Source organism: Lissotriton vulgaris, chromosome 3_2, assembly GCF_964263255.1.
Source record: "Lissotriton vulgaris chromosome 3_2, aLisVul1.2, whole genome shotgun sequence".
Lineage (NCBI taxonomy): Eukaryota > Metazoa > Chordata > Amphibia > Caudata > Salamandridae > Lissotriton > Lissotriton vulgaris.
This window is the reverse complement of record NC_141690.1, coordinates 288,843,499-288,869,661: the sequence shown is the minus strand read 5'-3', so window position 1 is coordinate 288,869,661 and position 26,163 is coordinate 288,843,499. Positions and strand designations below refer to the sequence as shown.

The window sequence follows — 26,163 nt, the reverse complement described above, 5'->3', positions numbered from 1 at the left end:
CACCAAAAGGGTATATATGGGAAAGATAAAGAGATTGGTGTGAACCTTATTAGAACATGTGAGATGAAGAGTGACCCCAAGCAACTCAAGCACAACAAAGATTGTAGTAACCCTAGAACTCTCCCTAATCTCTCCAAGTCTCCCTAATCTCTGATCTTGACTGGGCTCAACCCAAACCCAAAAGAAAACAACATTTCAACTGATTATGCTTAACTTCTTAATTTGCTTTGGAACGCAGGGATAAGTCACAAAAAGAGACCAGACGAATCTACCTAAACTAAAGGGATCCAAGTTGGAGACTGCGAACCTTAAAGATGAAGCATAGGAGACGTTGTGCCCAGAATATCCACCAAAACCTACCACGTACCTCGTTTGCACTCATCAAAGTCGTAGATCTTGCCATGAAGACTTTCTCAAACAGTTCAAAGAACTTAAGCAAAGAATATGATTATAGCCTCTTCTGAGAAGCCCTCTCCCCTGGAATAAGAACAATTGTTACTTACCTGTAAACAGGTGGTTCTCCAGTATTGGTGTCTTTCATAGATTCACATGCTTGAATATTCCCAGTCGTCGAAGTGGGAGTCCCACGGTAAATAAAATAGCAATAATGCTAAATATATATATATATATATATATACACATAATATATATATATACACATAATATATATAACAATCAAGAAAGGGAAACATACTAGAAAACAAAAAACGATTCCTACATAGGAATGCATGGTAAAGAGAAAAAACTATTTGCAACACATCAGTGCCATTATGTTAGTCCAAATTACAGCCAATCAGGCGCCAGCACCCTCTAGAACCTTCTCCTCAGAAGCTCAAGCCCTCAGATTTTCGTAGCACAAGTAACCAAGAGTGCATGAGGAGAACAGAGCCTCTGAGGGGAGGAGGGTGGGTCGCATGTGAATCTATGAAAGACACCAATACAGGAGAACCACCTGTTTACAGGTAAGTAGCAATTGTTCTTCTCCAGTATTATGGGTGTTTTTCATAGATTCACATGCTTGAATAGAATAGTAAGCAGTAACCTCCTAGAAAACTGAGATTGCTAGGCATAGAAGGAAAAAATCAAGACAGTACTAGAACTATAATACAGTCATATAAGGATCAAAGCAATCACAGGAAAATACTAAGGAGGGGGGAACAGAGGCTCACCTTACTGAAAAAGATGGCGAAGCACTGCCTGTCCCACAGCGGTATCCGCTTCATTGATGGCCTCCAAACAGTAATGTTTGGTGAAAGTGTGCCTGCTGGACCTTGTCGCTGCACGGCAGATTTGATGAAGAGGCACACCAGCGAACAAGGCGGTGGATGAAGACATCGCCCTCGTAGAATGGGCCCTCACTGACGATTGCAATGGTTTGCCCGCTTGTTGGTGGCAGAAAGAAATGGCTGAGGAAAGCCACCGGGCAATAGTCGGCTTAGAAATTGGATAACCTTTTCGCATTCGTCTGTAGGCAATGAAAAGTTGGTCGGACTTGCGGAATGAGGCAGTTCTGGAAATGTAAAATTTAAGACATCGCTCCGCTGGAGATTTTGGATCCGGAAAGAAAGTCTTGAGGAATACAGGCTCATTCAAATGAAAATCCGTAGGTACTTTAGGCATGAAAGAGGGGTTGGTCCAAAGTGCCACCCCGTCAGGTTTGAACTGTAGATAAGGAGGCTTGATAGTAAAAGCATGAAGGTCGCTCACGCGACGAGAGGAGGTCAAGGCCAGCATAAGTGCAACCTTCCAAGTGATGAACTTGATATCTGCCCTGTGGATAGGCTCAAAAGGGGACTTCATAAGTTGAGATAGTACAACATTGAGGTGCCAAGCTGGAGGAGGGCGACGTACAGGTGGAAACTTGCGGAAAAGCCCTTTGAAGAATTGTCATATAATTTGTGATGAGCAGAGGGATGAAGAGCCATCATGTCGGAAACAAGATATAGCAGCTAAGAACACTCTCAGAGTAGCATGAGAGAGACCTGACTGAGCGAGGCTCAAAAAGAAAGGCAGGAGCTGCTCAGGAGTGGAATGGATGGGGTGGATATTGGCCGTAGCGCACCAATGACAGAATCGCTTCCATTTAAGTTTGTAAGTCTTGATGGTAGACGGAGCTCTGGCATGAGCTAGAATGTCTCTGCACTCCTGGGATAAGTTTAAGCCAGCGAACTCAAGGTGTTCAGGTTCCAAGCCCACAATTGTAAAGTTGAGGGATCTGGATGACACACTAAGCCCTTGTCCATGGTTAGAAGGTCCGGACGAGAGCGTAGAGGAATGGGCTCGCACAGGGACATAAGGAGTAGTTCCGAGAACCATGCCTGTCTGGGCCAACGAGGAGCAATCAGCAGGATGTGGCAGGGCTGCCTCCGCATCTTCCACAGTACCCGTGGAATTAATGGGAGCGGTAGAAAAGCGTAAGCGAATAGACCGCTCCAGTTGATCAAAAGGGCATTCCCGCGGGACCTTGGATAGGGATGCCAACTTGCATAAGATGGGCATTTCCGGTTCTCCAGTGTCGCAAAGAGATCCAGATCCGGGTGACCCCATTTGCGGAGCACACGATCCAGAGTCGGTTGGTGCAACTCCCATTCGTGTGTCGAGGAAGTGGACCTGCTTAGAGAGTCGGCTAGGAAGTTGGACACGCCCTGAAGGTGGACAGCTGTCAAGGTGATGTGATGGCAAAGAGCCCAATCCCAGATTGACTGGGCCAAGCGGGACAGAAGCGGAGACCTGGTCCCCCCCTGCTTGTTCACGTAGTGCATACTGGTGGTATTGTCCGTTTGGATTAGCACTGACTCTCCGTGAACAATTGGGAGGAAGGACTTGAGTGCCAGAAAAATCGCCATCAATTCTAGCCGGTTGATATGCCACGTGCGTTGCATCGGCGACCACTTGCCCTTGATGGACAGGCCTTGAAGATGAGCGCCCCACCCCTCCAAGGAGGCGTCCGTCGTCAACGTAAGGTCTGGAGCCTGATCGAGGAAGGACACACCCATTTCCAGATTTACGGGCTGCGCCTACCAACGCAGGCTCTGTTTCATGCGAGCTGTGACGGCAACAAGGTCGTTGAAAGATCCGGAGACCTGACGCCACTGTAAGTCCAGTTCTTCCTGAATGGAACGGGCGCGCAACCTGCAATTTGGGATCAGTCCGATACAAGATGAAGCCATTCCCAAGAATGATTTTAACGTCCGAACAGAAACTGACTGTTTTCTTCGAATAAGGGAGACCAGACGAAGAATCTTTAGACGCCGTTCGTCCGAGACGAACGCTTTTGAGAGCTGCGTGTCTAGGATTGCTCCCAGGAAAGTTCTGATCCGCAGAGGTGCAAACTGTGACTTTTCTTCGTTTATGGTCAACCCTAGAGACCGAAACACTTGCTGGCAAAGGTGCGTGTCCCGATCCAGCTGATGGTGGCATTGAGACTTGAGCAGGCAATCGTCTAAATAGGGAAAGATCTGAACTCCTTGTAGACGTAAATGAGCCACCAACGGGGCCAGTACCTTCGTGAACACACGAGGAGCTGAACGCAGTCCGAAGGGTAACACCCTGAACTGAAAAGGTAGTGGCCCCACTTTGAAGCGCAGGTACTGCCTATGTCGTTTGATTATTGGAACATGAAAGTAGGCGTCTTGAGGATCTATGGTGGTCATAAAATCCTCGCTGGATAGAAGACGCAGAACTTCTAGTAGTGTTAGCATTCGGAATGATTGAGACTTTAGGAACTGGTTGAGAGCCCTCAAATCCAGAATGGGTCGGCAATCTCCGTTCTTCTTGAGTATGAGGAAGAATCGAGAGTAAAAACCTCTCCCCCTTTGATGTATAGGGACCACTTCGACTGCACCCTTCAACACAAGACGACGGACCTGATGGAAGAGCTCCTCGAGATGTGGAGGAGATGGGCCATGAGGTGGAGTGCAAGGAGGAATCACTGTAAACTCCAGGGTGTGACCCCGTTTGACAATGTCCAATACCCAGCGGTCCGAGGACCATTGGGAATAAAACAGAGAGATTCGCCCTCCAACAGTTTGAGAATGGCACAAGTCATTAGCGTTTCTGAGTGGTGCCACAATAGGACGACTTTCCTCTGTAAGGTCTGGAGGTTTGCTGACGAGACTGCTGGTTGGGCGTGTATCGTTGGCTGCTCTGAGTGTAGGAGCGGTATTGTTGTCCTCCTCGGAAGAAATGCCTCGTCCGCGCGCGCCTCGAAAGGACTGCTTCCGAAACTGGAGCGTGCCCAAGGACTTCGCCGTATTGATGTCCTTCTTGATGGATTCGAGGGCATCATCGATATGGGATCTGAACAGTGACTCCCCATCATAAGGCATATCCGAAATTCTGCTTTGGACTTCCTGTCGGAAGGATGTAGACTTCAGCCAACCCTGTCTTCGGAGTGCGGCCGCACTTGCCAGGAGGCGGAAACCTGTGTTAGCGATATCGACTGCACAGTCGATGATTTCTTCCGCTGCCCTTTGACCATCGCAGAGAATTTGTTGTGCGTCAGACTTGGATGCATCAGGTATGAGTGCCATGAAATCTGCAATATCTGATCACATCTGCCGGTCATAGCATCCCAAGATGGCTAAAGCATTGGCTGCTCGGACAGAAGTTGAGGCCATCGTTGAGAACTTGCGCCCAATAGCATCTAATCGTCGACCCTCTCTATCCGGAGGGGGTGTGATTTGGGACGTTGGATTCCGAGCTCTACGCTGTGCGGCCTGAGTCACAACAGAATCCTGTTTGGGATGAGAAGTCAGGCAAGCTGGAGAGCCAGTGGGGGCCTTGTACTTCTTTTCAAGGCGTGGAATCTGAGCAGGTAAGGAGTTAGGAGCTTTCATTTATTTAATCCCCTCTTTCCACACAAACTCAATAATAGGAATAGTGTGGACTTGCTTATAAGGAGCTTTCATTTATTTAATCCCCTCTTTCCACACAAACTCAATAATAGGAATAGTGTGGACTTGCTTATAAGGTTTGTCTTTAAAGTCGTAGAGAAAGCAATCTTCCTCGTGTTGTGACTGTGGAAGCTTGAAACGCTGTGTTGCTTTATCCATTAAAAGATGAAAACTGGCAATATCAACTGGTGGAGAGTCACTTGAAGTACCAGGTTGAGGAGAAGGCGTTTGCGTCCTATAATCGTCCCAGTCGGCCATATCCTGGTCACCTGCTTCATCATCTGTTTCATCAGGAACCTCACCATCCTCCCGTTCTGTGTTCGCTTCATCCTCCGCATCCTGCAGATATACAGTGGTATGGATGCTAATAGACCTTTGGATCCGGGACGAAGATGTAGTTGGTACAACAGGCGGCAATGAAGGTGGAGGTAGCACCACAGGAGCGGGAGATTGAACAGGAGTAGTTTGCGGACTAGCCGGAAAAAAAGCGATTGTAATTATCTAGCATATGCTGGAGATTAGAAATTAAAGATAAAGGAATGGTGGCCACAGGTGTTTCTTCGAACTGTTCCTCCTGTTGAAATTCTGGCTCACCGCCATCATCAGAGTCTGTGTCCTAACATTTAATTATTAAATCAGAGGGACTATGTGCTGCCCCAAACGTGTCTTCTTCATGCTCCGAGTCTGATGTAGTAGCAAACATCGGGGAAGGTGGTTGAAGCTCTGGTTCTCAGATCTGTTGGCAGGGTACTGCAGAGCAAGAATGAGAAGATTTAGATGTCTTAAAGGGCACCAACGGTACAGAAGCAAAAGACGACGGAGCAGTGACCGACGACGAGGCTGAGTCGGTTGTAGTGGCCGGTAACTTTGAAGAAACATGCGTCGACGGAGAGGTCGTCGACAAGGTCGACGACGGTGTCACCGTCGACGATCGATCCAGTGTTGGAACAGCCGTCGACTGATTCGTCGTCGACGGGCGTGTCGTCGACGGGTGAGTCGTCGACGGTTTCGACTTCGATACTGGTACTGACCCCGTCGACGGGGCCCTCGTCGACGGGTCTGTCTTCGTCGACGAAATCTTCTTTGTCGACGAGATCTAGGTCGACGGCGTCGTCGAGGACGACGAGGTCTTCGGATCTTTCGTCAACGAGGATTCTCTCTTCTTCGGCGACGAGATAAGAATCGTCGAAGGGACAGGTTTAGACGGCAACGAAACCCTTGTCGACGTGAAGGCCGTCGTCGAAACCATCGTCGACGATGAGAAGGCAGAAGTGGTAGTCAGAGTAATAGTAGACGATGCAGGCAAAGCCTCTCTCGTCAACGGAGCGCTCGTAGACGCTCTCGTCGACGGAACGCTAGTAGACGCTCTCGTCGACGGCGGGCCAGAGATGTGTGAAGACACCTTGAGAGGCAGCCAAAGACGCCTGAGAGCCAGGTCTCTTGGACGTAGAGGTGGTAGAAAAGGCAGTAGAGACTGCAGGAGCCACAGTCCGGGCTAATTTTGGCTTCTTGAGGAAAGGAGAAGGAACCTCCTGAACACTACCCCTCTTTGAGGCTGAGGAGAAACCAGAATGGAGACTCTCTGCGTCGGACATTAAAGAGTCCTTGTCCTTCAGACGCTGCAGCCAAAGAAGAAGACGGCCTTCCCTGTCCTTAAGGGTTTTGGTAGAAAAGGTTCTACAAAACTTGCAGCTGCCAGCCTCATGATCCGGATATTAACAATAAATACACTTCTGGTGGGGGTCCTTTTCAAAAAGACGAAGCTTCCCACAAGAAGAACATGGTCTGAATAAAGACTTCTTACTTGACATTGTAGATTTCTGGAATTAGAAGATAGAGATGAGAACAAACTGAGCAGAGCTCAGGGAGACTCCCTTCACACGACGTGCGGTAGAAAATCTGTAGGCTTGAGCTTCTGAGGAGAAGGTTCTAGAGGGTGCTGGCGCCTGATTGGCTGTAATTTGGACTAACATAATGACACTGATGTGTTGCAAATAGTTTTTTCTCTTTACCATGCATTCCTATGTAGGAATCGTTTTTTGAGTTTTCTAATATGTTTCCCTTTGATTGTTAGATATATTATGTGTACATATATATTTATATATATATTTAGCATTATTGCTATTTTATTTACCGTGGGACTCCCACTTCGATGACGGGGAATATTCAAGCATGTGAATCTATGAAAGACACCCCTAATACTGGAGAACTATCAGGTTCAAAAGTCTCTTCTTCCTACCAAACACTCCCCCGCACCAACAAACCAAATGCAACATCACAGTGATATACAAAGCATCAAACAAAAAAAACAAGATTTAAATCTTCCAGTTGTTACTGTTATTCCTGATCTGGTTTGCATGTGTCTCATGCCTTATTTCAGAAACTCACCTCTATTTCAAATGCTTACAGCCACCACATCTCCTACAAGTTAAGTGTGAACACTCATCGACACCAATCCCTCCCAACAAACCTCATGTGCTTCTAAGGATTAGTGAAAATGATGCACACTTAGCCAGTAAAGAATCACTTTGCTACGCCACACATGCCACAATGACCTTATCACTAAACCACATACCCTTCTTCTGAAAAGACAGTGCTACTAACCAAGTATATGGTGACTGCCACAATGTAAAATACATAAGTATTGTTTTTCTCCAACTCGACCATACAACCACCATCCTTTACGTGTCCACAATGAAGTCGTGTTAACTTATAGATGTTCATGAGCATCATGGTCTGCAACTAGACTCATCATTCAGCAAACAACTGATGGGTGAGAATGCTTTAAGTTATCTGAACTACTGGTAGTTACTCTGAGTGCAGGTCCTACATTTTCTTTTATTAGCTTGGCTCTACGCCAACAGCATGGTTGTGCCCAAATAGGAGTAGTCCAGCTCGAAGTGCCAGCCGCGTCCCATCTGAACAACAGACACACACGAGCAACCCCAGACTGGGCGTGGCTTTTTTGGGCCTCATCAATGATGTGCAGCTTAAATCCTAAATCACAGCGAAGGACAGATAACTGTTCATAACTGTATATGTTATGTGTCTCCCTTCAACACAGCTTTGTGTTTAAGGGAGCTGTCCAGAGTACAGCTAAAACAAATCCATTCTGCACCCTCATGCACCGAATGTGTTCTACAAGTCCAACATAATCGATTTAACCAGAGGAATTGTTTCCCTGTGCATGTACAAAACCTACCACTAGAAAACATCAAATTTGTGATTACGCTGACAGGTGGCGCGTTCTACCGCTACACCATTTTAGTCCTGTAGGATCAGTAAGGCTTTGTAGGGAAACGGTGCTTCATGCAAAAAACAGAATCTACTTTTAACAACCACCTCTTTCCAGTCAAAGATTCAGGGCCCATTGCTGATTCACAGGTAGACTTCAACCCTCCGCCTTTCTGCCCCGCCTTTATCGAGCCCTAGCACTTCTTGTCCATGGTTTACAAAGCAAGAGACCTTCCTTTCCAGATTTCAGCACACATTATGCCTTTCCAGGCTTTAGGAGACACTACTCTTTGGGCCACCTCTTTTGCAAGCACTTCCCAGCATTTCCCACACGCTGACCCTTCTTGCCCAGCCTTAATGAACATTGCACCCATCTGCCCAGCCTTTGCCAAACGCCAGCCTTCCTACCCGACGTTTAACAAACAGTGGCCATTCCTGCTCAGCCTTTAGCAAATCAAGCCACTTCTTGTGCCTTTACCAGGTATTGCCCTAACCCTTTTCTTCTTGCCCAGCTTTTACCAAGACCTATTCCCTTCTTCCCAGCCTTTGCCAAGCACTGTCCCGGCCTGCCCAGCCTTTGCCAAGTTCTGCCATACCATTTCCAACATTTACCAGGTCCTGTCCAGCCTTTACCAAGACCTAGCTGTTCTTGTTTCCGTATTTACAAAGTCCTGTTACTTCCTGCTCATTCTTAAACAACCCCAGCTAGCATTTACAAAGCCCTGGTGCTTCTTGCCCCCTTCATTAGGGGTTGCTGCTTTACGTTCGATCTTTATCCCCACCCTCCCAAAAATGTGACTGCAACAAGGTGGATGTAAATGAATGCAGGCAGAAGGGTAAACCTTACATATTCACAACTTATACGGTTGTGACATTAGAGCCTACTAAATCAGGCGAGATCTCATAGTTAGCCGCTGTCACATCCATAATAAGGTGAAGCAAAGTTGAGATTGCACACTGAGGAATACACTGGATGTTCAGTCATTTTGTGGGGCAAGATCTTGCTCAAACTTAGAGACAAAATGGGGAAACGAACCCAAAGTAAACTGATGTTTGACAAGAAGAGAAAAAAACAAGAAAAGTGGACATATGCAAACAGAGCAAAAAGCAACAAGCGGATTAGGCAACAGTCAGAGACAGTGATGTGAAGGCGAAGAAGATCTGGTTCTTCGGCTGAACCACTGGACCCTGCCAGCGCCTGGATACCCTCACAGGTGACGAGCAGCGCTCTATCAATGACTGAATGATTGATCTTTTAGACATGGAGGCGCCTCAAACATCAATACCTTCACATTTGGCCACAGCAAATGAAAGGGAATGAGACGAGCACTCCACCAGAACGGATATGGCAGAATGAAGACCGGTCCCTGTTCTTAACAGAGAAGGTCTCAACTCAAAACAGTAGGCATGTTGGGATCCTACGGTTTGAGCAGGCCAAAGTGTTTATCGAGTTCCTACTGGTGAATCCATTTGGTAGATTCCACCCCGTTGACATGTCCGCCATCGAACGTACACATTACGCACTGAAGGCCAGACCTCCAGGCCAATGATTGCTACATTTTAAGATACTGTGATATAACTGGAGCCATGTCCCTGTAGTAAAACAGTAACGCACGCCAAACAAGTTTGAATTTGTAGGAAGCGTCACTGTAAACATGGCTGTTATTCAAAGACTTCTCTCTCATGGATGTTAAATGATCACAGATACATTTTGCTCTTTTGTGGGTGCATCAATATGATGTAGGTTGAATAAGACTAGCATTATTCACTTTTCGTTCGCCTCGCTCGTCTCACCTCTCTGTATCCCTAGTGACATTCACACAAACGTTTCTCTGCACCTCCGACACAAAGCAGCATGCATGAAGAAAGAGGTGCACTCAAGACTTACTGATGGGCTGGTGAGCCAAGAATGACCTTGTGGATGAGAACTCCATGGGTCACATCTGGGAACGACGAGTCACGAAGACGAAGTTCACCCAAAATACTGCAAAAATGAAGACAATGGCATAAGAAATAAAATGGAGAAAGAGGAACAAAAGGCACAATCAAGCAACAGCAGCAGCACTTCATCCAAGGTCTCGCGCCCTAGAGCAGGGATGTGTGAAACCTACATGTGGTCGGGTCAAACTGTCCCTGAATCCAGAGAGCGCTGTGACAAGAGGACAGAGGCAGAGTTTGGTGCAGCACATCTGGGGTCATATGTCTGATTGCTGCTCCACATGAACAGAGGGTGGGATTCGTTTGGTGGGGTTCGTCTGGGGGGTGGGGTGGTGAGGGAGGTGAGAGAACCCTAATCTAAAGTCTCTTAAATGCTTAGTCACTATTCATAAGGTGTGTATGCAGGAGAAAGGTGAGAAAATAAAAAAACAATGGAGTGGAATGCGGCCCTAAACAACTACCAATAGCCGAGAAGCATTCAAATGCTCCACAGATCACTATTCCTATTGGAGCAGGACCAAGGCTGGTTTATATACTGCTGATCTGTTTCTGCAGCGGCCGAGGGGGCACAAAAATAAACAATGGACTGGAATGCAGGAAAAAGTCATTCCCATTGGCTGACATTAATTCAAGCGCCCCACCCATCACCCTTGGGCTTTCATAAAGCACACAGATGCCAGCAGAGGGTGGATGAGAAGGAGTGCAGCAGAGAGACCGCTTATGACAGGAGGCTGCAGGGAGGTCAGTCCATGAGGTGGAGCGGTGAAGAGGAGGGTTCACCGTCACACAACCTCAGGACTGAAAAACGTCAGACATTACTGATGCCAACAGAGGGATGGGATGTAGAAAGCATGGCATGAGCATAGTTACATGCGATGGGCAACCCTAGGAAGACCTGACACTCCCTGCTGACGCCCCCCAATCACTGCCCTATCTCAATGCAATCCAAAACATGGTCGGCAATCAAAGATGCAACAGGACAATGTTACCTTTCATACCTCAAAGTAGGGCACGTGGTATTAGCAGGAGCTACTAACCTCGGACTCAGTGTCAGCATCATCACTCCAATGTAGCGCCGCTTCTCAGACGGACCGAACCAGGAGCCTGGAAGAGAAGAGACCGCATTATACATGAATAGATAAAGAATGCCAAACACACAGACAGCACTTACATCTAAGACTTTGGGACTGCAGTCCCGCGCACGCAGTCTGTCATGGGATACTCTCCAGGGGGTGTCCGTTCTGCTGCACTGCTGCTGGAAGGCCCCTGCATGCTCTTATCACTTTTTAAGAGCATCTCTGCTGATGTTAACAGGAGCCAAGAATAAAATCTAAAAGCACTGTAAGAGCCAATAGGTTTCTTCCCAAACTAGAATCATCCTTTGTGTCTAGATTATGAGATGTGTTGCATGGCACCTAAAATTTCCATCATGCGAGCTTTAGGCTAATCCATTACTATGTCATCCAGCGAGCATTTTTCACGACTTTGAAGCTTAGCGTACATTCCCCCCCTGACCTCACCTGATTGCCCGCGTTGCCTCAGGAGATAGTCTTCATATGGTCTGTGGATGTCCCCACTTAACCCATTACTGGTCCGAAGTGGTAGGTCTTCTGGCTGGTGCCACTGACTGCACTTTAACCCCTTCTCCCCGATTTTGCCTCCTAGGTATCTACCCTCATCCTGCCAAACACAGAGTCACTGACCGCTTCACTGACCTGGCCTTGGTACTGGCCAAGAGTAAGATTACTACGATGTGGAGGAAAGCGGGGGTCCCCGGATTGAGAGTTGGCCAACAGACGGAATACATTGGCCAGCAGGGCAGGGTATGGCTTTGCTTCGTGAAGCACACCAGGGCAGGCGTCCCTTGAAACAAGCAGGGGCTCGGGACCAAATGCTGGCAGATTTTCTGGGAGATGAGATGGAGAATCCACTGAGTGAAGGACCCCTGGACGAGTCCCTCGTATTAGGCTCTCGGTACCCTGATATTTGAGTCCCTGGTCTGTTTGCGTCTCCTCTGTATTATAACTGTATGTCCATGTTGGCTCCGCTCCTATCGCACAATATTCTTTTAGAAGTGGCTACTCATATCCCCTTGGCCTGATAACTTTGGGATTTACCGGAGTATGAAAAGTGGTGGGGAGAGATGCTGCTGGAGGGGGTGTTGGGTCTGAGTGTATCTTTGATCACTTTTTACTGCTAGATGCTCGCCCCACATGTCATACACTAGAACGGTGGCAAGCCTTCCTGCTCATGAACATATACCTTGGATTGCTATCATAATGTCACATGTTTTGCTTATCTGACTTTTTTCGACACTTCAAGTTCCCTTTATTTGTATTGAAAATGACATTAGAGCATTGACGCACATTGTACAACTGAAAGTTCTGTTATACTTTAATTCAATAAAATTCAGTAAAAAAAAATAGAAAAACAAGCAGAAAACTCAACAGGTTAAAAAGCAGTCTGCCAGCGTACGTGCCCCAGTGAAACTCCCAGAACAACGCGGTCACAGGTGACCCCTCAGAGTTACACCAAGGTTACTTGAAGGCGTCGATGTATCAGACTTGGATCGGACGGGTGGAGATGCATAGTCCGTTCATAAGAATGCTCATTAACTATTACAAAGACTGAAATAGAACTCTACGCAAGTATACGGGGAGGGAAAAGTAAATATTTCCTGAAAGCACTAGCAAGAACATTGGGGAACAAGCACTGGCATAGCCAATAGGTCTCGCCTTTGGGACCTTATAAGTGTTTAGCAATCATAGGAGCACAACAAGGCTGGAGTAATAGAACCCAAAGCGGTTGCCCGCCTGTGGCCCAAGCAGAGCCCATATGGACAGAAGTACAGAGAAAGAGGAAGGCAAAGTCCCTATAAGCGATACAAAGTGTAAGAGGAGCTCACTAAAATGCATCTGAGTCATACAAATTAGGTCCCCAGAAAGAGGGTTGAAAGGTTATATGTGTACCCGCACAACATAAACAGAATACCTGCCACATAGTAAGCACTTGGGTAGGAAAAATGCAATCTGTCAAAGGACAGACTTCAGGAGACTACAAAACAAGATAAGTTCGAGATGTTTGTAAATGAAACCGGTCACCGACAACATAAACGAGACAAAAGGTACTTGCAGATAGCAGGAACACCACACTGGGTGTATCAATGGAGGGGAGAGAAGAGCTCCACCCTAGGAAGGTGAGAAAGAGTCAAAACTAGGGGAAACAACTGTCCCTGACTACTGTAGTACAATAATCAAGTTAAGACTCCGGACCACCATGACTATCCCCGACATAAGCCAGAGTCGGCATGTGCTCAAAAAGGGAGGTACCATCAAAAGGCAGGCCAATTAAAGAAGTTTGCACAGCTTCTGAAAACCTGGAAGTACGCAACCATGCGCAAAGTATAGTAATGGAAGAGGCCATAGCCCGACCAACAGAACCGAAAGTATCCATACTACAGGGGATGCAAAGTGTGGCAGCTTGCTGCCCATCCTGCACCAGGGGAAGAAGAGCATACCAGGCTTTCTACTGAAAGGAAAGCAAAAAGCGCTCCAGACCCCCACAAGGCATAGGAGAAGCAGACAAGCACATGAGAAGTGTTCAGAGAGCGCAGAGCGGCGCTAAAAAAGAGAAAATACACCTACAACAAGCGTCAAATTTCATGGCCTCCCCTTCCAGGCGGACAAGGAGAAGAAAATCAATATTCTCTGTGGCTAAAGCAGCCTGGACCACTAAGCTTTTTGCAGAGGGATGTCTAAGTAGACAGGAGGGATCCTCTGGGGCTGGGCGATGTCTGAGAGAAGCCGAGCGATCCACAGCAAGCCCTGTTTCAGGCTTAGTCCAAGCCCAAAAGGATATCGAAAAGACAATCACAATAAGGAAGTACAGGCTTAACGTTAGACTGGGCAGGGTGTAGAACACCAAGTTAAAGGTCTGTTAACAATTCCACCAAGGAAGGTGTAAATCCAACGCAATCGAAACTCAATGGAGCATGCCTGCCACCATGGAACTGGCCTGAGTAGCCAAACCAGGAGGAGAGAGGAGGCTGGCAAAGATTCTAAGCCACTGCTGTGAGCCAAGTCAAGTAACCAGCCAGATGGCATAGGGGGTGATACCTTGTCCTGAATTGGATGATGACACTCCACACCTTCTGTAGCACTTCCACAACTATGGTCCTCTGAATAGAAATAAAATCCAGGAGGAAGAGAGTCTGAAACGATCGGCTCCATCGGTGCTGTATCCGACGCCGTAACGGAAGCTGCTTGACTCTGAGAAGGCGACGCCTCGACGTCAGAAGGAGAGTCAATGGCACGACCATGGGAGCCGGCAGGCAAGAGTTTGACGCTGATATCAGATTCTCCAGACAAGAAGTCGGAGCCAAAGGTGAAAGCCGTGATGGGCTGTGCACCTTTGTTGCGGGGGTGTCAGACACAAGGGGCCGGCTTGAAGCTGAGAAAGAACCTGTCGGCGGAGTCCCAGTCACGACCTGATGCACCTCCGTGGGGCCCAAAGACACTCCAGAGAGAGGTGAAGACCCAAAAGCAGAAAGAAGAGCTTGAGAATATTGTATGATCTGGGTCAAAGACACCCTGGCCCCAGGACAGGTGGGCAGCGCAGGGTGGACTCATGCTTCTGCTCGTCAACTTAGGAGTGGGGATCAGCGGAAGGCGCCACAACTTTCACTGCTGGCACCGAGGCTTACCTATGGATGTTGAAGGTGAATAATGGCCACAGGAACAGACGTGCGATCGGTCCCTAAAACGCTTAGGGGACAGAGGACGAGGAGAAGACTTCGAAGACTGACTTTCATGCTGCTACAAGCTTCATGCGACAGTCCCAGCATGCCTTTGCTCGGAGCGGTTGACAAGAGTTGCACTCGTCGGAGTTGTGGTGATCAAGTAGACACCACATACAAATCGAGTGAGTTTCTGCGGCGGTCATTTGTCAACCACGGACTCACAAGGATTGAACCCCAAGGACATCGAAGAAAGGCACACTGCTCCATCGATGAGAGACGTCAAGTAGGCTGAAAACAGTCAGAGGAACTGCAGTGCGGATCTGTGTGTTAGCACGGAAAAGAAGGAACTGAAGTTGGGGGGGGAGGACTTAAGGACTCAGTAGAGGTCACATTCGGTAGACATCGCTACGGTACTGCTGGGAGAATTCCTAGATCCAGTCTGGCAACCGGGCAGGATTCTAAGATGAGCAATGTGCGGCTAGATGTCTCTATCAGATTGTTGATTGCAATGACACCTTGTGCTTTGATGTCGTTTTTAGGTCCCACCCAGGCAGCACTGTATTCAGGTGTCGACTTTACGCTTTGCTCACTTTCCGCCATCTTTTTAATTGGCTCCCGTTACTGTTCTTCGTAAATGGTGGCTTTTAATTTGTGATAGGCTTAGAAGTCTTTCCTTAGTTGCTCCTTTTCTCCTGTTGTAACCTCTCCAATAAAGACTGACTCGAATGCATGTGTTGTTACTCAGTACGTTTTACTTACTTTTAGGGAGCACTCTTTTCATATTCACTTTCTCCTAGCTGCTGTTGCCCAACACACTCTCTGCTTTCCGCTTCAGCAAAGCCACATGTTTTCGTGGCACCCGATTATGAAAGGCACGCTTTATCTTCACCTCCCACAACACTGCTTGTCCATCCCGAAAACCCCTCCATAATGTTTTGTTTTTTTAGATTAATTAAAATTACCAGCTCTCAGTGGTTCACAATATGTGTGTTGCAGCACGCCGGTGCGTTGTAAAACCAGGGGTGCTGTACCAAGCACACTCTTTGGGAACCAACAGATACGCTTTGTCACGTAAATAAGCCAAAATGTGCAATATGACGCTCGTTTGATGCTTCATCATTTTTTTAGGACTCGCACCTGGCGACGTAGCGCGAAGCGCTGTCGCCAGCGAGACCTATTGTCGCGGACTTGGCTCTCAAGGGAGACAGGAGATGGACACGTGCAGGCCAGACTGAAAATGTGAATGCGCCACTCCAAGCACTTCTCCTGTCCCCCTTGCGAGGCAAGTCAGCATGCAGTTTTACTTTCACTTTGGTGAAAACTCGCACCATTGTTGGAGCGGGCCAGCTCAGTAAATAAACATTGCCACTGTGCCTTCATCGGCACAAATGAAGATTCCTCCAAACTCACCCGGTGTGGCGGCTGGCTACGGCGCGGTACTGGAGCACTCCAGCTCCTCCAAATTTCTGCCAGCACGATTCGGGGCTCCCTCCTTAGGCATGGGAGACCCGCACTGCTATCTGCCACTCTCCCGGGACTTCAGCTCCCGCACTTCACTTCCTCTTTGACGCAGGGCTTCCTCTTCATTCACGGGAGCCCCAGAAGGGGACAGGTGCTGCCTACACCGGCCGCATGCGTGAGCCGCAGGGCAAACGAAAGTAACATGTACCGTGCATGCGCAGGCAGCCCTCGCCCTTCCAGGTCTCCTCTCCGCCGGGATGTGCTTGCCGTTCCCTGCCTCCTGAGCTTCATGCGGGGCTGCATATTGTCCTGCTTCGCATCACTGGGACTGCGGCTGGATTCTTTGGTTACTGCTCTTTTTACCTTTCAGTCGGAACTGTAACAGCGTGCGAATAGCCTTATGAGGCCGCATCTGTCCTACCTGACTGACCCAGTCCTACTCCGTGTAATGATTCTTGCAGCAGCGCCTTCCAATACAAAGGTGCTGCTCCTTGCTTCATGGGGTAACTTAAATAATGAACTTCAGGTGCTATAGTTCAGAGCTTTCAGTGTTGGCTCACTGCTCGTTGGGTGAATAACAGGAACGTCATATTTAGCAGTATTTAATGATATTTTACTTTTTCGTTGGTGCAAATCACTTCGGGCAGTTTGATTAGGAGTAAAAAAAAAAAATGTTGTCCCAACCATATAATTGAGCAGGTGGACAAGTGGGTTTCTTTATACGACATGTAGATTTCCATAGCATTTTGCCGCGTTACATTTTTTTATTTTTTTTATTCTACACCCTGATTATGCATCTCTATAATCCAGAGTCTGCGTGGTGCATTGAGTGCACTTAAATTGCATTAACGTTAGGCTGTGATCTTAAAGCTTCACGCAAGTATAGTCCTGTTCTTCGCACATCATGTTCGTTAAGTGGGAACGAACAGTTGTCAGTGCTGTCTGTACGCTTTCGGAGTTTAGAAAAATCTTTTATGAAGTCTTTGGTGGTGGCATAAAAGTGGGACACCGTAGCTGAGCAGCAGTGTACATCGGTGGATTTACCGCTAATTATTGTTTTGATGCAGCTCGGACTTCTAACTGTAGGATTTTGATGTTTTAATGAGTGTTTATGGGTAGTGGTAGTGCATGTGTGTACACGATTGCGCGCACACACACGCACACATGCACATTTGAGGAATAGCAGGTAGTGGTAATCCCTTCATATAAGCCATGGAGTGTTTATCTTCTCAAAACCTTTGCTGAGACCGGTACGAATTTATTCATACCACTTCTAAACAATCAGTGGCAACCTACTAATCAACTGGTAAGTCCCTAAATCATAAAACTGTATGGAATTAATATGTTGCAGTGTAAAAGTTGGAACCCAGAATTTCTGAACGAGTTTGTAATAATAGGTAAAGTCACAAGTGTGAATCCCAGTTGTGATGTTACCTGTAATCCTTCATGGAGGTGTATGCATCCCTGCTTTCCTCGTGAGCAAAACCTTATGTAGTGTATGTGACGAGGAGGTTCTCTCTCGTCATCAGTTACTTTGAGCCGGGCAGCTGGGAGGAATGGTGAGTGCTGACACGTTCAGTTGTGTTTTTTTACACTAAGATCACTGCCCAGCCTCACACTCTCGGGGACCATGTGATGCCTTCTGACACCTGATCCAGAAGGGAGCTTTGTCTGCACTGGGCTTTTTAAAGTACAAGGGGACCCAACGGATAGCTAAGTACCATGGGTATAACTACGTTATAAAGAACAAAGGTCACTTAGCTTATTTAAGATTCAAACTAATGCAGTATAGGTACACAATGGAAGCTATACGAGTTTCAGGTTTCCAGACCCAGCCGGGAAAGGAGTTTATTTTCTGGAGGCAATATCAAATCTTACAATATAAACAGAATAACTTGACACAAGCCTGTGCCGTACAAAACAGAAGGAAAAAACAAGGATAGCGTAAAAGTGAAAGGGGTGTCTTTCAGGCAAAGGAAAGGAGCAAGGACAGGGCACTGTAAAGAGTTAAAAATTAATATCAGTATCGCCTGGAGTTGGGTGTACACAAACACAATTGAAAATAATACAAGTGTAACCCCACTCATGGGTGTCGACGTTTCGATCCCTTAGCTCGACTAAATACACGGTATCATCATCAGGACTTTTGTAATAGACAAAAGCATGCCTGAATGAAGTCAATAACGCCACGTAGATACACGTGATGGAGAGCATTAAAGGGGGTCCGGTGGAAAGTTACTGCATTTACAGGTAACTCGAGGTCCGTTTTCAACTGCAGGAGGTAGCAGCTCTTAGTTCACTCTGTATGTAATCACGGAGTAGTTGCCGTTGCTAAGCATCAGGCACCGACCGAGCAGCCCCACGAGAGACGCGCCCACATCCAGACGTGCGTCCCTAACGCCACACTGTTGGCGCCCGACATGCACGGCCATCGCTGCCTGCATTGTTAAAACTACTCCGTGATTACATACAGAGTGAACTAAGAGCTGCTACCTCCTGCAGTTGAAAACGGACCTCGAGTTACCTGTAAATGCAGTAACTTTCCACCGGACCCCCTTTAATGCTCTCCATCACGTGTATCTACGTGGCGTTATTGACTTCATTCAGGCATGTTTTTGTCTATTACAAAAGTCCTGATGATGATCCCGTGTATTTAGTCGAGCTAAGGGATCGAAACGTCGACACCCATGAGTGGGGTTACACTTGTATTATTTTCAATTGTGTTTGTGTACACCCAACTCCAGGCGATACTGATATTAATTTTTAACTCTTTACAGTACCCTGTCCTTGCTCCTTTCCTTTGCCTGAAAGACACCCCTTTCACTTTTACGCTATCCTTGTTTTTTCCTTCTGTTTTGTACGGCACAGGCTTGTGTCAAGTTATTCTGTTTATATTGTAAGATTTGATATTGCCTCCAGAAAATAAACTCCTTTCCCGGCTGGGTCTGGAAACCTGAAACTCGTATAGCTTCCATTGTGTACCTATACTGCATTAGTTTGAATCTTAAATAAGCTAAGTGACCTTTGTTCTTTATAACGTTGTCTGCACTGGGCAGCACTCACATGAATCGGCGCAGCACTTTTTCCGTCAGCAGTAAGTTAAATTTGTTGTTAAGTTTGGCAGGTCTCGTATTATGGAACTGCCGGCTCACGCCTAAACAAGGTCTGCATAGGTATACACGGAACGATCTCAGAGCGCCACTATCAAGATGGCTGTTATGGTTAGCTCTTTGTGTGCCCCTGGGCATGCTCCAAGTGGAAGAGGCCTCACCAAGATGGCTTCTCGGTTCACTCTGAAAAGAGTTTTTTTCCAGAGCTACATTACTTTGCAAGTGATGCTCATCAACCCTTCAATCTGCTGCTGCACCTGCAGCCTTGCTTTGCCTGGTTTGGATGTTTTGAGGGCGGAGGATTCACATTTGATTGCCCAATATTAAGAGCTGCAGTAGTGTTAGGTGCGGCATCAAATAAAAGCACTGCAGTATTAGAAAATAGAGCGCAACTTCTACTCCCAACCCTCTTAGTGGAAAGTTACATAAATTAGGTTACCATATACAACATCATTGCAGAACTTCAATTGCCGGCGTGCGCTGCAGGCGGGTTGGACACTTTCACTTGTTTCTTAATTCCAGTACTACTAGTGGGGCACACCTCTAAGCATCATGTTACTACTGCCATATCAAGTAAGTGGTCTTGGTGAGAGGCGCTAGGGGGCGCACGGCGGAATGGCTGGGTGACTACACAGCTCCGACGGACGACTCGAAAAACATGGCTTGAGCGGTCTATCCTGGCCCCCACCGATGTCGGAAATCACAGATTAGGGGTTATGAATGCCTCTGGCCCTGACAACGACGAATGCGGGAGTCTAAATAGCGTTCTGTCGCTATAAAACAGCGGCGAACTCTTGAGTGACCAGCCCGAGGTGTCAAGATGGCGGCTGGCGCCGCGGTCATCTGCGGAGCCACGAATCACGGAGAAACCTTTGGCCCCAGCGCCTAAACCTGAGGTGCGTTGCGACTGCCAATCGCAGGATCACGGAACTCATGGGTGTACAACGGCTGGGTGACCAGTGGATGTTGGGAGGCATTCGCGAACGGCCCCTTTAAGGGCTTCTGGCCGATGATCCACAAGATGGCGGCGCCCATGGTCGCAACGCGGACTGTGGCTGTTTAACCCGGCGGTACGCAAGCATCGCGGCTGTGGTGGAACATCGGTGAAGCGGAGCGCAGAGGGAGGAGTGCCACTATAAACTCATGCACCATCATCCCCTGGACGGCGGAGTGCATTGTGCGTTGCATCGAGGGTATCGCTGGCTTCCGCCCACTGTGCGGGCTCCTGAGCGCGAGTGATTGAAACATATGCCACTCGGCGGCGGGCATCAGTGCTCCGGCTGGGCTGGGGCACGGGGGCAGCTACAGCACCTTCCCACTGCAACCCATCGATTCACGTGAGGTCCCAGATCCGCACAGCGCTTCGTGGAGGTAGCGGAGCACCGGCGCCGCCGGGAGAGGGCAGCCGCTGCTCGTCTGTTCCCGTGAGGCGCCGTTTTCTCGCTGGGCGAGAGCCGCGGCAGCGCAGCATAACAGGACTTGTGCCACGTCAGTGTAAGATTACCAGAACGCACGGAAGGTCTAGTGCAAGGAACGTTTCAGTGTCTCAAAGGCATTAAGCGATCACAGGTCCTCAACCGCAAATGCACTACGTGAAGGGCGTCAGCGCGACCCATCTGATGGTGACCAGGTGAACGAGGGTCGAAGGCGACAAGAGGTGGGTGGCCCCGAACAGACAGACCTGTCCTACACAAGCACCCACCATTGGGGAGTGAATCACGCATGCACTCAGGTGTACTCCCCTGTGGCTCTTGCTAGATAGGAAGCGAGGACATACAGCAAAGGAAGCTGGGGGACCGCTGTACTGGGGTGCCCCCCGGGATCGCGACCAGAAGTACGACCACGGCGGCAGCGGCCAGGACCACCAGAACAACAAGACGAATAACGATTAGTGGGCCTCCTGGATCATCCGAGATGGGGAAGCCGGATAAGCAACAACAAAAAATCTCCTTTGAGAGCAAGAAGGCGCCAAAAGTCACAGAAAGGGTAACGGAGGGGGAAGAAGCGCCGATTATGGAGCCCACGTCCAATATGGAGAAGATATTGCTGTCCATACAAGCTAATGTACAGGATATCAACGGGAAACTAGATAACCTGACGTGTCGAATGGATGGGATGTCAGACAAACTTGAGAAACATGGCGAAAGGTTGGACACCGCCGAATCCAGAATATCGACAGTGGAGGATGAATCGCGTGCCACGACTAGCAAGTGTACCGGAATGGAGCGAGTCCTGGAGGTCATCAAAGCAATGGAGGAGGATTTGGAAGCGCGCTCCAGACGCAATAATGTACGCATAGCGGGCCTGCCGGAATCTACCAACACGGGCAAGATGGAGGTCTACATAGAACAACTATGCCGGGACATTTTTGGGACTGAGGCACTGTCTCAAATTTTCATAGTGGAGAGAGCCCACAGGTCCTTGGCGCCCAAGCCGAAACCGGGAGCGACACCGAGGCCGATTGTTGCGAGGATCCTCAATTATCGCGACAGAGACACCATCCTACGAATGGCACGCGAGAAGGGGAAGATCACACACCAAGGAAACACCCTGGAGTTCTACCCGGACCACACCATGGCGGTACAGCAGGCGAGGAAGGAATTCGCGTCCGTCAAGGCCAAACTCAGAGACTTAAACGTAGGATATTCCATGCTGTATCCAGCGCGGCTGAGGGTGACGTGGAATGACAAGGCAGTGGTGTTACCGACCCCAAGGGCAGCCCAAGAATTCGTTAAAAAGGTGGTACAGCAACACAAGCAGCAAGCGCGAGAAGCTCGGCACACAGACTCGGACGAAGCGGAGAAAGAATGAGGGTGGTAAGCTGCAAATTTATGGTAAGACTCCTTTTTACTATTCTCACGAGAGGCCTCTTTGCATAGACACGGGAGTCCCAGATCTACGGGCTCGTTGCTCACAGGCATTGACACTGGCCGGATTTTCAAATCTCACTTACATGGGGCTGAAAGCAAATCTGCATCAAGTCATATATCAAAGTTCAGCATGCATGAATGACATAATGGCGCAGATTGCTTTGCCCATAGGCTCCTTTCGAGGTTCACTACAGAGACGCTAACGATTTTGACTACGCATAGTGCCAGGTGATAACTGGTAGTGGCCATGGAACGCACAGCCTGTTGACAAAGTACCGATAAGGGCCACTTTCTGTTTTGAACTTGTGATCTGCAAGTACCATTAGCTTACACTGGTGTCCTGGAAAGTATGACTCAGCGCACTGTCGCTCTCCTGAGCGGATGGCCACGAATGGGGGAGTCCACATTGCGTACCTATAAAACACTGTGTCACGCCATCAATTTGGTACGTCGGGTCCAACCCCCACATAGAGTGGTGCACTGTTCCTACGATATTCATGTACATTGACCTACTATTGTGATCTATGCTCGCTCACCAGAATACCGGGGTCTGTGGGTGGAACCGGGAGGGACAGACTCAATACACATGTATGAATCGCGAATGTATGAGTAGTCCGCACTCATTCAGTTGGGTGTAGAGTTGTGCCCCAGGCGGACCTCCGAAAGGGTGATCCCCAACAAAGTTGTTTATATATATTCAACTGTTTTTTAGGGATTGTTTACAATGGGGCATTGGCTTCGGCAGAATTGGGATGCTGGAGTGGGTGGGGGCGGAGGGAAGGGAAGAACTGTTGGAGTGGGAAAGGGTAGGGAAAGTTGGGACATTGTTCATGTTATGAGACCAAGGCAGCTACTACATGTTTCTTTAATCGGGAATGTGGGGCGGTGGGCTGATCGGGAGCATCTACCTGCATCTGAGATGACAACGTTTAGCACTGTTTCTGATTGTGATTGGTTGACACAGATAATCCATTGGTTTACTGTATGGCCCGGGTAACTAGAGGCACTGGAAGAGCACATGTTAATTTCCTCACGTGGAATGTTCGTGGCTTCACGCAGCCGAAAAAAATACGACAGGTGTTTGCCTATTTGAATAGATGGGAAATTGATATTGCTGTGCTACAGGAGACACACATCGCGCCCAACACACACAAACACATAGGTGGCCGCTGGTCCGAGTCCTCATATATGGCCACCTACTCATCGTACTCCAGGGGGGTGATTACGCTAGTTCGCAGGGGGTTGAATTTCACAGTACATCAAGTCATTAGCGACCCTGGGGGTAGATATGTGATAGTGACTGGCATCCTACGTGGTCATAGACTGACACTTCTGAATGTTTATGGCCCAAACCTGGAGGCACCTGAATTTTTCCAGGAACTGTGGGGTCATCTGAGATCACTCGCAAATACGCATATTATATGTGGGGGGGACTGGAATGTGACCCTTGAGGAGGGGGTGGATCGCTCCGCACATTCTTCAGAACCTCACAAACACTCTAGGGCGAAACTACTACACATGCTTGCCGATTTGTCACTAACTGACATTTGGAGACACAGATTCCCCGATGCCCCGGGAGCAACACACATTACGGCACTACACCACAGCTGGTCGCGTCTGGATTACTGGCTTGGCTCAGATAATATCACCCTGTGGACACGAGAGTTACAGGTCCTGCCAAGGTCCTTGTCAGATCATAACCCTGTATTGCTAACTCTAACGATCCCTAACTATACCCCGCCTCCTTTCCATTGGCGATTTAACCCTCGTGCTCTAACCGATGTGATTTATGCGGATACCATACACAATGCAATCAAAGAATACTTTCAATTCAATGAACCTGTTGTTGAGGATCCGGGTATATTGTGGGAGGCATTCAAGGCCACGTTGCGGGGTGTGTGCATGACCACCACGATAGGCATCTTAAAGGACATACGCAGGCAAATCACACGCTGCGAGAAGCGCATGAGGGAACTTGAGACGGCCTACGAGACGACTCAGGATATCACACTGTTGGGTGAGCTACGTAACTTACACTCTGAACACCAAACGTTCATAGAAGACGAAATTAAATACCTGGACAAAAAACATGTAGCCAGATCTTATGGGGAAGGGGGCAGACCAGGCAGTGTACTAGCGGCCAAGATATGCGAGGGTAAAGGACACACAGCTATACTTCGCGTGAAATCCGAAGGGGGCATGATACACACGCACGCCACAGAAATATTACAATGCTTTGCGAACACGTATGAGGATCTATACAGATCACGTCCGGTAGCAGAAAAAGATGAGATTTTTCGATATCTGGAAAATGTGGCAATAGGTTGGCTATCGGATGGGCAGAGGGAATTCTTGGCGTCCCCCATCACGGTGGAGGAGGTAACTGAGGTGATTGGAACTCTCCCAAATGGGAAGGCACCGGGTCCCGATGGTTACACTAATGAATTTTATAAACAGTATGTGGATATCCTTGCCCCCCACTTGGTGGGCATGTACGGCGCAGCTTTTGACAAGGCAGAACTACCCCCCACATTGCGTGAAGCGGTCATAATCGCTTTACTTAAACCTGCCAAAGATTCAGAACTGTGTGACTCTTATAGGCCGCTTTCTCTTATAAACACAGACTCCAAAATATTGGCAAAATTATTGGCGATACGGTTGAAGCCACTGATGACTAACCTGGTTCTACCGGACCAGGCCGGGTTTATTCCTACACGCTCCACTTCTCACAATACCAGATCGCTGTTTGCCCTGTCACACTACCTCCAACCATCTACTAGGGCGGTGGCAGTAATGCTGGATGCCGCCAAGGCTTTCGATTCTATTGAGTGGACCTACTTGATTTGCTATTTTACAAAGAATGGGCTTCCCAAAGCGCTTCGTCCAGTGGGTATCCCTAATTTACACCAATCCATGCGCACGGGTTCGTGTCAATGGGTACGTATCGGACCTATTCCACATACAGCGTGGTACCAGACAAGGGTGCCCGCTTTCACCTTTATTGTTCGCCTTAGCTCTCGAACCTCTAGCCTGTATCATTCGCCAAAATTATAAATCGTCGGCATTGCAGTTTCCGTCCAGACCATTGCATATCTCTTTGTACGCGGATGATATGCTGCTGTACGTCCGTGACCCAAACACACATTTGAACCACATTTTGCGCGAGTATATCAAGTTTGGCGGTCATTCAGGGTTGGCCATAAACTGGTCCAAATCTTCCATTATTCCTCTAACGGACGCGACAACTCCTCAGGAAACTGACTACCCATTAGAGTGGCAATCAGAGCCAATAAGATATTTGGGTGTGCTGTACCATAGAGACCCCGAAGTGGTTATACGGTCCAACTATGGAGCAACCATTTCTAAATTGGAAGAAAAGATACACCGTTGGGTACAACTACCACTATCCTTAGCGGATCGTATAGCGATAGTGAAAATGAACATACTACCTAAACTATTGTATCTTTTTACTAACATACCGATCACTCCGCCCGGAGAAGTATTCCGCTGTATAAAATCTCTTGTGTTAAAACTTATCTGGGCCGGCAAGCAAGCACGGGTGGACCTCCAAACACTAACACTCCCATACATTAGAGGTGGTTTCGGGGTACCGGTCTCCCTCCTATATTATATATGCACTCAGGCGCAATATTCTGCATACTGGTACCACAACATACCGTACCTCACACACACTGCTATAGAGGAGGGGGATGCATCACTGATACCGCTCACAGCGATCATTTCACATACTTGGCAGCCACTACATGCTCAAGATAATAACACCATTGACACGACCGTTAAGGCTTGGGGGAAATTAAGCCAGCTAGCCCATAAGACACCTTTATATGCACCGGCAATGCACTTACATTATCACCAGGCACTTTCGGTCACGGGTGAAAAAGTAGGCATGTCCCTCT

At 48.1% G+C, this 26,163-nt stretch overlaps 1 protein-coding gene across 1 annotated transcript in view; it reads right to left on the bottom strand.

Moving 5' to 3' along the window:
• HTRA2 (HtrA serine peptidase 2) overlaps nucleotides 1–26,163 on the bottom strand; it is a 95,955-nt gene that overhangs the window by 5,672 nt on the left and 64,120 nt on the right. The window contains exons 6-7 of the mRNA XM_086964402.1: nucleotides 11,105–11,171; nucleotides 10,018–10,113 (exon numbers count right to left, since the gene is read on the bottom strand). Of these exons, the coding sequence (XP_086820528.1) occupies nucleotides 10,018–10,113; nucleotides 11,105–11,171 (163 nt within the window). The remainder of the gene's footprint in view (nucleotides 1–10,017; nucleotides 10,114–11,104; nucleotides 11,172–26,163) is intronic.